Source organism: Hyla sarda, chromosome 4 (assembly GCF_029499605.1).
Source record: "Hyla sarda isolate aHylSar1 chromosome 4, aHylSar1.hap1, whole genome shotgun sequence".
Lineage (NCBI taxonomy): Eukaryota > Metazoa > Chordata > Amphibia > Anura > Hylidae > Hyla > Hyla sarda.
The window spans coordinates 131,008,556-131,024,128 of record NC_079192.1 but is presented as its reverse complement, the minus strand read 5'-3'; the positions used below and the strand labels follow the sequence as shown (position 1 = coordinate 131,024,128).

Sequence of the window (15,573 nt, the reverse complement as noted above, 5' to 3'; positions counted from 1 at the left end):
ACACCTGTCCTCAGGTTTTGTGAAGTATTATAACTTGGCTCCATTCACTTCAATGGAACTGAGTTGCAATACCGCACACAACCTGAGGACAGGTTTGGTGCTGTTTTTTGAAGAAATCTGCTTTGTCTTTCTAATCTTGGTTAACCCCTTTAATGTTAAACTCCCTACTAGTGATTGCCTGTCTGCGGCCTGTCTTCTGTGTAGTTTATTCAGTGTTGGCTGCACTGCATTGGCTGCATTGCCTAATTTTTACACAGATTGCACCAAATTCACAAACCTTTGGGCGGTGAATTGAATTTAGAAAACCTCTTTACTGTTTAGGACTAGTCTGACCTGGTACTGAAAAACAATTTTAGGGACAAGTCCCCAAGGACTGCCCTAAACTAGAGACTACTTAACTAAATTATTAAAACTTAACTTTTATTACAACCACTTAATTATAAATTGTGCTTTTGGTACTATAGTGAAAAAATGTTAAAAAGTCCGGTCATCCACTGTGTGACTACAAAATAGGTCAATATTGCCAATATGCCTTGTGATCAGTGTCACAGTGGGAAAGTCTAGCTCTCCCAGACAGTGTTGCCACCGCTGACTAGAGAAATTCCCACCCAATTAAAGTATTGCTTTTGTGTCACTAGGATGCCGTTTTATAAAAACATTATAGCCCCTCCTGCTAAGCCTAACATTAACATGGACAATGCCTAACATTACCATGGATGTGCGTCACTGAAGCCCAGTGTAAACACGGACCCAGCAATCACTATAGCCGAGATGGGAGATGGATCTGGGTCTGAGGCATTTGTGGGGACCATATGGATTACTTCTTTTATAAATTAAAAGTATGTGAGAATTCTGAATTTTTTTAAATTTTCTTTTCCCCCCAAAAAAAGATACTTGCCCTGATTTACTTAATAAGAGTGGAGTATAGTTTTCTTTGTGGGTTTTAATTCCCTACAATTTTTTTTTCTTGGTATTTACAAAGGTTTCCCTACATTTTGCACTTTTCCCTACATTTTCCTTTTTTTTTTTACACATGCTCTGATCTGTAGGGTTTTCCTCAGCTGAAATCCACCACAATTTCTGTGGAAACCTTAGTAAATATGTTGGGTTTTTGTGAAAATGCCAGGAATACACCCCCTTTTCGGCGACCATGCCCACTTTTCCCGGCAGTCACTCCTCTTTTTCGGGTTTTCTCAATAAAATGGAGAGTTAGTTGTTTTTTTTTCAATTTTAGCGCACGACCTGACATAAAATGTCGGGTTTACAATAATAAATCATGGCCACTGTATTAGTCTTAATATCACATAGGGACAATTATATGAGACCCCAAAAGAAATAAACATGCGGTTTGCAATGGCGAGACTTCTGCCTGTCTGAATGATGCTGATGGGGAAAAAAAAATCAGAAATTAAATCTTTGTATAGAGAACACAAACCACAATATGAGATTTATAGTAAGCTTCAGGTCAGTGCTCTGAGTAAATAACTAAATATTTTCTTTAATAGCTTTGAGTAGCCGCTATATAAATCTATTAAAAAGAGAAATAAATTGCAGAAATATCTTAAGGTGAGTCAGTTTTGCCGAATGAGCTCTGCTTTAAATTGAATCTCTCAGTAAATAAAGAATGCTAGCACAGTCCCAAGGCCCCACAGAAATAATATACTCTGCCAGTACAGGACGTGCAGACAGGCGCGATCGATCACTCCTCAAACTTGACCTGATTTTTTGATACATCTTGATTTTCTCTTTGTCAGCTTTTCTGCAGTGTAGCAGTGAAGAGAACGCACCAGTCATTGTGTTTGTCTCAAAGATGTTCGCCGTTGATGCAAAAGCTCTGCCCCAGAACAAACAAAGGTAAGCAAACAAACTGTTCAGCGTAAGGCTGGGTTCACACCACTCTCCATGGACTCTCCATTGAAAACCGCATGCCTAAAGATGCATCCAGTTGACTTTGCACAGTTTTTTTCTTGGAATTTCAATCAAACAAGTGAAACTGAAACTTTATCCATAATGGAGTGAAAAGTTAAAAACGTATACTTTTTTTTCTTTAAAAAAACGGATGCAACCGGACATCATTTTTCAAACCGTATAAGGATTAAAATGTGTACACATGTTTTGATACAGTTTAGTCAGGTTTTGAGGAATCCGTTTTATATCAGAAACCTTATACTGAAACTGTACTGCAAAAATGTGGTGTGAACCTAGCCTAACATGGTTTGTGGAAGGTGTCACAGCAGTGTAGAGGAGCCTGGATACACTGGTGTGATTAGAGGCCGGACCACATAAACGTGTATTGTTTGTTTTTTGTTGTGTTTTTTCTATTTATTATTATTATTTATATATAATAAATCTAGTGCAATATAGAATTAAACATTTGTACTACATTGCGAAAAAAGACTGGTAGTAAAGCATAACTTTTAGTAAGACCGTCAACCATAGTCCAAGAAGACACTATAGTCTACAATAGTCCAGGTAGACTTGCCCCCTGTCTGCTATCCACATCAATTGAGATTAAAATGGTTATCCAGGAATAGAAAAACAAAGTTGATATCTTCCAAACACAGTGCCATACCTGTCCTCAGGTAGTGTGTGGTATTGCAGTTCCATTGAAGTGAATAGAGCAAGGTTGTTATGCTATACACTCTGACAGCCCCATTCACCCTTACCGTACAGGAGTGAGGTGGCACGGGTGCCACCTCACAATCATGTGACTGATCGGTCGGAATGACCGATCAATCACTTTCCTGCTGGGCGGCGATCGGGGCCGGTCGGGGTCTCCTACCTTTCCCTGGTCCGGTGGCAGAGGCGATGGTCCCGGCGGTGCAGGCAGCAGGACACAGCAGGAGGTGAGGCCTGTTCACCTCCTGCTGTTGCTTAGCAACAACTCTCAGCATGCACAGCCAAAGGGAATGTTGGGAGTTGTAGTTTTGCTACAGCTGGAGTTCCAACTACAACTCCCAGCATGCCCTTTGGTAGTCTGTGCATTCTGGGGGTTGTAGTTATGCAACAGCTGGAGGCACATTTTTTTCTATGAACTCCCAGCATGCACAGACTACCAAAGGGCATGCTGGGAGTTGTAGCAATGTGCCTCCAGCTGTTGCAAAACTACAATTCTCAGCATGCCCTTCGACTGTCAATGATTGCTGAGTGTTGCAGTTTTGCAACAGCTGGAGACACATTGGTTGTGATACAGAGTTTGTGTCCTAACTCGGTGTTTCGCAACCAGTGTGCCTCCAGCTGTGTCAAAAATGCAACTCCCAGCATGCACTGAGAGACTGGAAATGCTGGGAGTTCTAGTTTTGCAACAGCTGGAGGCACACTGGTTGCAAAACACTGAGTTAAGTAACAAACTCTGTGTTGCGTTACCAGTGTGCCTCCAGCTGTTGTATAACTACAACTGCCAGTGAGAAACTCATTGTAAACCCGGCCTTGTGAATGTACCCTAAAAACACTACACTACACAAAATAAAAAGTAGAACCCTACATATACATATACCCCTACAAAGTAAGCTCCCCTCCCAATAAAAAAAGAAAAAAACGTCTTGTATGGCACTGTTTCCAAAACGGAGCCTCAAGCTGTTGAAAAACAACAACTCCCAGTTTTGCCGGACAGCCACTGACTATCAAGGCATGCTGGGGTTTTTGCAACAACTTTACAACTTTAATGAAAGTCTTCAAACACCTGTGAGGTGTTAAGGCTCCCTGTACCCCTTGTTATGTTCCTTGAGGGGTTTAGTTTCAAAAATAGTATGCGATGGGGGGGGGGGGGGGGTTTGCTGTTCTGGCACCATAGGGGCTTCTTAAATGTGACATGCCCCCGAAAAACCATTTCAGAAAAACTCACTCTCCAAAATCCCACTGTTGCTCCTTCCCTTCTGAGCCCTCTAATGCACCCACAGAGCACTTGACATACACATATGAGGTATTTCCTTACTCGAGAGAAATTGGGTTACAAATTTTAGGAAGATTTCTCACGTTTTACCCCTTGTAAAAATTCTAAAACTGGGTCTACTCTTGCGAGTGTAAAAAAATGAAGATTTTGAATTTTCTCATTCAATTTGCTGCTATTCCTGTGAAACACCTAAAGGGTTAACACACTTACTGAATGCCATTTTGAATACTTTGAGGGGTGCAGTTTTTATAATTGGGTCATTTGTGTGGTATTTCTAATAAGAAGGCCCTTCAAATCCACTTCAAAACTGAACTGGTCCCTGAAAAATTCTGATTTTGAAAATTTTGTGAATTGGAAAATTGCTGCTGAACTTTGAAGCCCTCTGATGTCTTCCAAAAGTAAAAACATGTCAACTTTATGATGCAAACACAAAGTAGACATATTGTATTTGTGAATCAATATATAATTTATTTCAGATGTCTATTTTCCTTATAAGCAGAGAGCTTCAAATAAAAAAAAAATGCAAAATTTTCTATTTTTTTCATCAAATTTTGGAATTTTTCACCAAGAAATAATTCAAGTATTGATAAAATTTTACCACTAACCTAAAGCAGAAAAAACAATCTCGGAATCAGAATGAAAGGTAAAAGCATCCCACAGTTATTAATGTTTAAAGGGGTACTCCGGCGCTTAGACATCTTATCCCCTATACAAAGGATAGGGGATAAGATGCCTGATCACGGGGGTCCTGCCGCTGGGGACCCCCGCAATCTTGTTCGCCGCACCCCATTTAAAATCAGTCCCCAGAGCGTGTTCACTCCAGGTCTGATAACTGTCGATCACGGGGCCGGAGCGTTGTGACGTCACACTCCGCCCTCCTCAATGCAAGCCTATGGGAGGGGGCCTGTCAGCTGTCACACGGGGGGCGGGGCTGTGACGTTACAATGCTCCGGCCCCCGTGATCGCCAGTAATAAGACCCGGAGTGAACATGCTCCGGGGACTGATTCTAACGGGCTGCTGCGTGCAAGATCACGGGGGTCCCAAGCGGCGGGACCCCCGGGATAAGATGTCTAAGCGCCGGAGTAAAAAAAAAAAAAAAAAAAACTGTGTGAATAAAAATAAACATATATGGTATCGCCGGGTGCGTAAATGTCTGAACGATAAAAATATATTGTTAATTAAACCAGCACGGTCAATGGCGTCCGCGCAAAAAAATTCCAAAGTCCAAAATAGCGTATTTTTGGTCACTTTTTATATCATGAAAAAATGAATAAAAAGCAATCAATAAGTCCTATCAATGCAAAAATGGTACCGATAAAAACTTCAGAACATGGTGCAAAAAATTATTCCTCATACCGGCCCGTACGCAGAAAAATAAAGTTATAGGGGTCAGAAGATGAGCATTTTTTACGTATAAATTTTCCTGCATGTAGTTATGATTTTTTTCAGAAGTACGACAAAATCAAACCTATATAAGTAGGGTATCATTTTAATTGTATGGACCAACAGTATAAAGATAAGGTGTCATTTTACAAAAAAATGTACTGCGTAAACACGGAAGCCCCCGAAATTTTCAAAATTAAATTTTTTCTTCAATTTTTACGTTTCGCCGTGATTTTTTTGGTAAAATGACTAATGTCACTGCAAAGTAGAATTGGTGGCGCAAAAAATAAGCCATAATATGGAATTTTATGTGCAAAATTGAAAGCGTTATGATTTTTAGAAGGTGATGAGGAAAAAACGAAAATGCAAAAATGGAAAAAGGCTGAGTCCTTAAGGGGTTAATTAAAAGTTTCTAATAGATGTGTCATCACAAATGAAGCTTTATCTTCTGCTACATTCTGGATAAGAGTGGTGTGCTATCGATGGGAAGATTTTGTGAAGCCACAACATCTTGTTTGCAGTTTTATAAATAACCAAACTTTTTATATAAACATTTTTTATATATTATTTATAAAAAATTGACCTTTCCCACTTGTGTGTAAAAATGATATGTAAATCAGTCTTTGAGAACGCCTTCAAAATCCCTTTAATAGCTGTGCAGTTTTTAGGGAAAATATTTGCTGCTTATTAAGTGGCCATGATGCCTTTTATCCCTGTGACTAAGCCTATGTGAAACGCATGTTGGGTGTGTCCAGAAGACTCCAGCATTAACCCCTTAGGTAATGGGTGTATGGTGACTGTTTCATTATGTACTACAGACATGGCTTCTTGGCATGTACAGTGGTCCCTCAAGTTACAATATTAATTGGTTCTGGGACGACCATTGTATGTTGAAACCATTGTATGTTGAGAATATAACTCTATGGAAACCTGGTAATTTGTTCTAAAGCCCCAAAATGTCATCCAAAAATAGGAAAAAGTGAGAATTAAAGAAAAATAAGTAGATAGCTAATATAGATAAAGCAAATCCTCACATATAAAAGTAAGAAAGATCTGCAGGGAGCTGTAATCACTGTCTATGTCAGTGTTTTCCAACCAGGGTGCCTGCAGCTGTTGCAAAACTACAACTCCCAGCATGCCCGGACAGCCTTTGGCTGTCCGAGCATGCTGGAAGTTGTAGTTTTGCAACAGCTGGGGGCACCCTGCTTGGGAAACACTGGTCTATGTTGAGGACCTGACCTGAGCACTCTTGTTCCATTATACTTCATATCCAGGGATGTGGAAATTCTATCGCCCGACGCCCGGGACAAGTAGTTTTGGGCGCCGGGCAGGTGAATTGTTCATAGATTTAGCCCTGTATTGGGCGAGCAGGGACAGACAGACTTCCCCCGTATTTTTCTATACTGCCGGTGTGAGGCGCAGGAGCCGATGGAAGTCTACACCACACACCGGCGCTCATGGTGTATGGAGGGGGCGGCGGCATCCAGCTGACTGCAGAGCCCCCTTATCTCCCCTCCCGGAGGATGGAGGACGCAGCTCAGAAGACACAGCAGGGTGAGAGAAAGGACGAGCACAGCTCCGTGCACAGCTCCATCCCCCGCACACAGCTCTATCCCTCCCCCTTCCCCTGATCTGTCTCCACAGGACCTAATCCACCACGGGGAGGTTGCTTGTTTGCACGAGGAAAACACAGAGCAGGGGGGGGGGGGGGAGGACGGAAATCTCACCTCACACCGGTGGTGACTACAGCTCTGATGTCCACTCATGGCGGCTCAGGTGAGGAGGCCGAAAATACAGGCGGCAGCAGGAAGGGTGGTTGTATATGTATGGTGTGAGTGTATGTGTGTATGTAATGTATGATGGGGGGGGGGGGGAAGCGGCAGGTGTATGTATAATGTGTGCATATGTATGTGGTATATCAGTGTTTCCCAACCAGGGTGCCTCCAGCTGTTGCAAAACTACAACTCCCAGCATGCCCTGGGCATGCTGGGAGTTGTAGTTTTGCAACAGCTGGAGGCACCCTGGTTGGGAAGCACTGGTGGATATGTATGGTGTGAGTGTATGTGTGATGTGTGTATGATGTCTGTCTGTGTGATGTGTATGTAATGTATGATGTGTGTATGATGTCTGTGTGTGATGTGTATGTAATGGATAATGTGTGTGTGTATATAATGTCTATGTGTGATGTGTATGTAATGTATGATGTCTAAGTGTGATGTGTATGTATGTGATGTATGATGTGGGGTGGGCAGCGGCAGGTGTATGTATGATGTGTGCATATGTATGGTGTATATGTATGGTGTGTGATGTGTATGTAATGTGTGATGTATGATGTCTATGTGTGATGTGTATGTAGTGTGTCATGTGTGTATGATGTCTAAGTGTGATGTGTGTATGTATGTAATGTATGATGTGGGGGGGTAGCGGTGGGTGTATGTATGATGTGTGCATATGTATGGTGTATATGTATGGTGTGAGTGTATGTGTGATGTGTGTATGATGTCTATGTGTGATGTGAATGTAATGTGTGATGTGTGTATGATGTCTGTCTGTGTGTGATGTGTATGTAATGTATGATGTGGGGTGGGCAGCGGTGGGTTATGATGTGTGCATATGTATGGTGTATATGTATGGTGTATATGTATGGTGTGAGTGTATGTGTGTATGATGGATGTGTGTATGTAATGTATGATGTGGGGGGGGGGCAGTGGCGGGGGTGTGTGTATGTATGATATGGGGGCAGTGGCTGGTGTATGTATGATATGTGTATGCATGAATGTTTTGTATAGGAGCGGACTGTCACGTCGGGCATTAGGGCAGTTGTACCATCTCATTTTATTTATTTTTTAGTGGCACCCGCACTGAATTGCACCCCCAGAATCCCACCCCCTTCATACTCACCCACCAACCAAGATCCCCACGGATGCACGCAAACACGCCCGAACCAAAACTACAACTCCCAGCATGTTGCACCATAACTTAAACTATAGAACTATAAAGTTTAACATGCTGGGAGTTGTAGTTTTGGTTCGGGTCAGCTGCAAAGCCATAGGCTGCATATGGGCATGCTGGGAGTTGTAGTTACTAACTGTAATTCCCAGTATTCCTTGACATAGACTATGGCTCTGCAGCTGACACGAACCAAAACTACAACTCCCAGCATGTTCCACAATAACCTTAACTGTACTACTATACAGTGCAACATGCTGCAACACCCACACAACCATAGGCTGTATCAGGGCATGCTGGGTGTTGTAGTTATCTAGTAACTAAATGCAACTTCCAGCATTTTCTGACACAAAATGCAGCACATAAACTGGAGAAGCAGAACACCCCCGAGTAACACATAAGTCCCTATGAAGACTGAAAAATAGTGATTAAAATATTTTAAAAAGTGCGTATATATGTGAATAAGCCCCTTTCCTAATAAAAGTTTCCAATTTTCTTTAAATAAAAATAATGTACAAAAATAAACATAAGTGGTATCGCTACATGTGGAAATGTCCAGACTATTAAAATATAATGTTAATTAAACCGTACGGTGAACGGTGTAAATGTAAATAATAGTCCAGAATTGCTCATTTTTGGTCACTTCATATGAGAAATTTTTTATGGTGATCAAAAAGTTACATCTAGACTTTTCTGGGCTTGTCTGGGGTGTAAGAGGATCTACAGCTCTCCGGCCGCTAATATCCTGACATGCTGCGATCACCTATTAACCCATTAGATCACCGCTGTCAGCAGTGTCTAAAGGGATCTTATATCCATCCCTGGTGGTCTAGTGGGGGGATCATACTATTTTGGTTGAAATTATTTCATCTACCAGGACAAGTGGATTTTCTTGAGGGACAAGTAGATTGTGTTCCGCTTTAGTCCCTTGGACAAGTAGTTTTTTTTTAAATTTCCACACCCCTGATATCACTTTCACCTTATAGCAATTGTCCCCCTTTCAGGGTCAGACTGTCTTTCTGGCAAATCCCAGAGGGACTGCTGCTTCAGTGGGCATATTATAATGAGGGCAACCTGTCTTCATCATAATCCATTTTACACTGCTGATAAAACTTAAAAACTTTTCAAAACGTATTTTTTTTTTCCCGAACACTTAAGTACCCATAGGGGATTGTTCTAAACAATACATTTGCTTATACAGCTGAGAGCAGTGCTATTGGATTGCATTGAGAATATGACATATAAAATCATGTTTTTGTTAAAAATATTTAAAAAAAATTGTGACCTCTTGCAGTTTTCATTCTTACCTCTAACACTTCCTGTTCTGTCCAGATAACTTTCCAGCAATGTCCTCCTTATAATCTAAGACAGGATTAAAGTGAAAGATGGGATCAGGCCATTCACAGGTGATGGTTGCAGCTCAGTCTTCCACCTCTCTGCACAGCGACCTTTGCGCACGTGCATGAACATGCCAAGAGAACTGTCATTGAAGTCACTGGGGTCAGCTCCAGTCTTTTTTTTTTTTTTTTTTCTTTTTCTATAGCTATGAGGCTATTGTATGTTTCTAAATGCTTCACAAACGCCTCAGGCAGTGTGGCTGCCTGTGAATTCTAACTAATTTATTTTTTCCACATTTTAACAAATGTAATTAACAAATAATGCCCTTCTTATTTCAGTTTAATGGGCAACACTATGACCCTGCCTGCCTACCCAGTACTGTGGTTTCCCCTCAGGAAAATATGATAACCACATCTCATCTAGTCCTATTGCTACATAATAAACAATATTATCCTTATAAATGACAGATGCAGCTGACCTGTCATGGAGTACAAGCAGTTTAATAATGGGGAATATTAGACACAATCTGTTCCGTGGCTTTGACTATGCTCTTGTCTTGGAATCCAGTAAGTAATGACAAATAGCTGCCATGTGTCCCTTTTATTTATAGCTGTATCTGCATGTATGTGACAGCATTCTTATTACCCAAAGCTAGAAGAGGCTGTTCAGTCCACAGATTCTGTGTAAATGCTTAGTGACCAGTCATACCTCTCTTTACATCATTGAGCAGCCTCATGATCTTTCTGTATTTTCTCCATATTAGCCTGGTTCTATTAGGGCACAGCTATGATCAGTGACAGCAGTATGGCTGCTTTTTCTTTGAAGGAAACACAGCTGGCTATACATATTAGGTATGTCGCCAAAAACTCTTCCTGATAACAAGGCTGATGTTGAGGGAGAGAATAATTAACTTGGTTGGATTTTAGCTGCTGAATCTTTTTGTTCTGGGAGAGAGAAACTGCAGCCAGAGCTGTCTGGCAACGGCTTACTTCCCCTCCTGATTCAGGACATATTCATACTTAGCCATACCAAATGTGCTTGTATGAAGGTAGATTAGGAGTGATAGTTGTTTGCTCAATGAGTCTTTGTCTGACAGCTATCTCATGTGTGACCAGCTTAGGTGGAATTTTCTGGACTTTTCTGGATGGCTTGATTGATATCACCTCCAATTGTTAGTTATAGCCTGGTAAAGCTTCATCCGGCTTGGAGCACAGTCAGACTGATTCAGGAGACTGACTCCATTATAGTCTAGTGCAGAGCCGGGAAGTGAAGTGCAGTGCTGTGTACTTCACCCGGCTAGAACTAACAATTTAAAGAGGACTGAGCACGAACACCCTGACCAATCTTAATTTTTTACATATCTGTGAAACAAGTCAAAAGTTAATGTTAATGACAGTAATGCCTTAAAGGAGTGCTGTTGTGCTGTACAACTTATCCAAAGGATAGGGGTATCTAATCGCAAGGGGTCCAACCGCTGGGACCCCTAGTGACCTCCTGCATGGCACCCTGGCTCTCCCCAGGAATGATGCGTGTCGACCCCAGTGTAATGAAGAAAACTGTGTCCCTGTAGTGAAATGTGACCCCCCCCCCGCACAGGGACACACTTTTCTGCTTTACAGCCAGCTCCCTCTCACTCCCTAACCCTTATCCTAACCCCTAACCTCAAATTCTAACCCTTATCCCTAATCCTAACCCTTACAACCAATCCTAATCCTAACACTTACCCCTAATCCCAAGCCTAATCCTTACTCCTAGTACTAATCCTAACCTCTAAACCTAACCCCTAACAGCGATCAGCAATGAGGAGGGCTGAAAGCACTGAGCTCAGGTCACATTCGGACCTCCTTAAAGGCCTAACAAGAAGGCTGAGCATGTTGAGCGATTAGAAAGTACAAGTCACCAGGACCGAGCAATACATTTAATGGATTCTCCATTTTAGTGATTTTGATCAGAATCATTAAATTGATATTAGCCCCAGTAAGAAAAACAGGGGCAATAGATTCCTGGGGCATTGGCAATATTGCAGAGTAAAAGTGTTGCAGAAACTTACCGCAGACCTGCACAAACCAGCACCTTAGTTAAATATGTGGCCTTTTTCCTCCCTTTTTATTAATCTTTGCTAAAATCAATTATGGACATTTATCAACGGGTTTAGTCAGGTTTTCTTTACTATAATTGTCGCAAAATTGTCGCAACTGCGACTACACGCTTTTTCGCGTGACATTTTGACTGGAAAGCGAGAAAAGCAAGTTTTCCTAAAATTTACTATGTAGTAATAATTTTAAAATGGAGTACAGGTAGTCAGGTATTTATTAACTGCGACAGTCTCAACTGCGCAAAAAAAAGTCGCAACAGCGTTAAAAATTGACTAAATTTACTCCAGCTCAAACATGGAGCAGAAAAAGCTACTACCAAAGTAAAAAAGGAAAAATTGCTTACGTGAAAGAAAATTATCAACAGGCTGAAACCAGTTGATAAATACGTCACACATAAGCAAAACAAAAGTAAGGAAAAAACTACTAAAAAAAGGAATACATAAGCAAACATTGATAAATGTCCCTCAATATGTTTTATGTATTTTAACAATTTCCAAAGAACCTGTTGACCACCTAAAAGCCCACGACTGTCCTACTATGTAAAAGATTGTGTGCTATATTAATATCTGACCTTAAGTTATCATATGTCAGGATGCCATATGTTATAACATTTAATTGCTTCCCTTGTCATTGCTGCCCACTATTGTACAGCTTGTATGTCATGAAGTCTAATGATTTTTAGGTTAGTTTTCACCACTGTTGTTCAAATGGTATCAGCTGTTAAGAGCAAATGACTAAATTAAATTGCGCACATTGCCATCAGAGGCTCTGCCAGCCGTCTTAACAGACTCGACGGAACCTGACAGACCCCATTATAAGTCAGTGAGGTCTGTTGGACACCCGTCGTATCCTTCATATGACAGATCTGGCAGAGGATTTTGTCTTCCATTATGAGTGAAAGCCATAAACCTATTATGAACAGAGCCTTTCAAAATTGACTTTGAATTCTTATTTACAGCTGTCATAGAAAGTTCTCACTTGTGACCACTAGGTGGTGATGTGTTACCCTTTATTCTGTCCTTATAATGTACATTTTTTTTGAACACCCAGACTCCAGCGAGCAGCATGACCTCATATATGAGCGGCAGAGTCATTATCTGCGCTGGTTTGTGTAGACTGCTAAAATGTTGCTTTTCTGACAGCCTTTAACTTAGAAATGTATTGATTTCCACCCGGCCTGGTTTTCTCTAACCCCATAGCTCCTAATGGGTACCATGTTCTTTAAACAATTAAAAAGAAAAATTCCCTACTTATATTAGTAGTTATTTGCTTTGACTGCCCAATAAACCATATGGGAAGAGTTTATTTTGGCTGGGAAGAATTTTTGAGTAATGTTTTAGTTACCAATGTCTAAGCAGACACTGCTATACCAATAACCTCAACGTACTACTTTTTTCTTGGTTTGGCCTTTTAAGATCCGGAATTTAGAAAATGTTGATAAGCGAGTACAATATAAGGACCCTTGATGTGCTTTAAAATAATCTTGAGCTATGCCTGCATAATATTGATTTGTCTGTATTTATGGCTATTTATCTTTCCTATTGATGTAACGGGTCAGTGGTTAGCATTGTTGTCTGGCAGCCCCAGAGTCCTAGGTTTCAATCTGACAAAGTAGGACATCTGCATGGAGTTTGTATGTTCTTTCAATGCTTGCTTTAGGTTTCTCAGGTTTATTGGCTTCCAGGGAAAAAATTATCAGTTTTTGTGTTAGGTTACATTCACAAACAATATTTGGGTCAGTATTTAAATCACTATATGTAAGCCAAAGCCTATACTAGAAAGACTGGCGCCTCTCTTCTGTTAATTCTATACATACAGTCATGGTCGTAAATGTTGGCACCCCTGAAATTTTATAAGAAAATGAAGTATTTCTCACAGAAAAGAATTGCAGTAACACATGTTTTGCTATACACATGTTTATTCCCTTTGTGTATATTGGAACTAAACCAAAAAAGGTAAAAAAATAAGCAAATTGGACATAATGTCACACCAAACTCCAAAAATGGGCTGGAAAAAATTATTGGCACCCTTAACTTAATACTTAAAGAGTACCTGTCATCATCTAAACTTTCCCTGATCCCACTTCCCATCTGTCCCCTTCTCTAACTATGCCTATCCCTGTGTTTATTGAGGTTTAAAACGCTGTGGAAATACCTTTTTTTATTAGCTCAGGAGGACTTCATTAGCTCAGGAGCACTGTCTTTCTGAGGGGTGGAAGGAGGCGGGTCCCGGCAGGCATGATGTCATATGAAGCTTGGCTGGGACTCTGCTTCTGCCAGTCTTCCTGTATGCTGCTCTCCCTCTGCAGCAGTGTTTCCCAACCAGGGCACCTCCAGCTGTTGCAAAACTACAACTCCCAGCATGCCCAGACAGCCAACAGCTGTCCAGACATGCTGGGAGTTGTAGTTTTGCAACAGCTGGAGGCACCCTGGTTGGGAAACACTGCTCTGCAGTGTGCATACAGACTAAGTACAGGTGAGGGACGGCAGCCTGTCTCTCTCTCTCCTGTGTCTCTCTGCACTAAAAAGTCAATGCTGAGAACCAGGGGCTGAAGGAGCAATTACAGAGGCAGTGATTAAGATGAATGTCAGGGGGGGGGCACAGAGCAGGGAGTGCAGTGAGATAATACAATGTATAAGATAACGTGTGGTGAGGGGCAGGGAGAACACAGAGCAGGGGGGAGGGGGAGGTGACTGGCTGTTATATGAGAGGCATGTGCAGGCTTGTAGCTCACAGGCTGGGAGCGAGTCCTGAACTGAGAGTACTGAACTTCCGGTGGAAGGACCAGAGCCCTTCAGCATTAGTCCTAAAAGCTGTATACTTACTATGAAAAGCATAGGATGCTGCTTGCAGACCAGGCATAGAAGAGTGACCCCTAGTGGCCAAAAGTATAAAATGAAAAAACTGGTATAAATATGAATATTTTTTAATGAAGATATATTACAATATCTCTTCATTAATGATTATGAACAACATATTAAAAGTTTTTGTTGATGACAGGTACTCTTTAATATACTTACACCTCTCAGCCGGAATGTTGGCCCAGTCTTCCTTTGCAAACTGCTCCATGTCTCTCTTATTGGAAGGGCGCCTTTTCCCAAAAGCAATTTTAAGATCTCTCCACAGGTGTTTAATGGGATTTAGATCTGGACTCATTCCTGGTCACTTCAGAACTCTCCAGCGCTTTGTTGCCATCCATTTCTGGGTGCTTTTTGAAGTATGTTTGGGGTCATTGTCCTGCTAGAAGACCCAAGATCTCAGAAGCAAACCCAGTTTTCTGACACTCGGCTGTACAATGCGACCCAAAATCCATTGGTAATCCTCAGATTTCATGATGCCTTAAACACATTCAAGGCACCTAGTGCCAGAGGCAGCAAAACAACCCCAAAACATAATTGAACCTACACAATATTTCACTGTAGGTACTGTGTTCTTTTCTTTGTAGCCCTCATTCTGTTTTCGGTAAACAGTAGAATGATGTGCTTTACCAAAAAGCTCTATGTTGGTCTCATCTGTCCACAAGACGTTTTCCCGGAAGGATTTTGGCTTACTCAAGTTCATTTTGACAAAATGTAGTCTTGCTTATTTATGTCTCTGTGTCAGCAGTGGGGTCCTCCTTGGTCTCCTGCCATAGCGTTTCATTTAAATGTTGATGAATAGTTCACTGTGACACTGATGCTCCCTGAGCCTCCAGGACAGCTTGAATATCTTTTGGAACTTGTTTGGGGCTGCTTATCCACCATCCGGACTATCCTGCGTTGACACCTTTCATCAATTTTTCTCTTCCGTCCATGCCCATGGAGATTAGCTACAGTGCCATGGGTTGCACACTTCTTGATAATGTTGCGCACTGTGGACAAAGGCAAATCTAGATATCTGGAGATGGACGTGTAACATTGAGATTGCTGATATTT

At 41.4% G+C, this 15,573-nt stretch overlaps 1 protein-coding gene across 4 annotated transcripts in view; it reads left to right on the top strand.

The window, feature by feature from the left end:
• The window catches only part of EFL1 (elongation factor like GTPase 1), a 342,928-nt gene that overhangs the window by 76,512 nt on the left and 250,843 nt on the right, over positions 1-15,573 (top strand). For all 4 annotated transcript variants that reach the window (XM_056572137.1, XM_056572135.1, XM_056572138.1 and 1 more), the window contains one exon: positions 1,755-1,854. In XM_056572137.1, the coding sequence (XP_056428112.1) occupies positions 1,755-1,854 (100 nt within the window). The remainder of the gene's footprint in view (positions 1-1,754; positions 1,855-15,573) is intronic.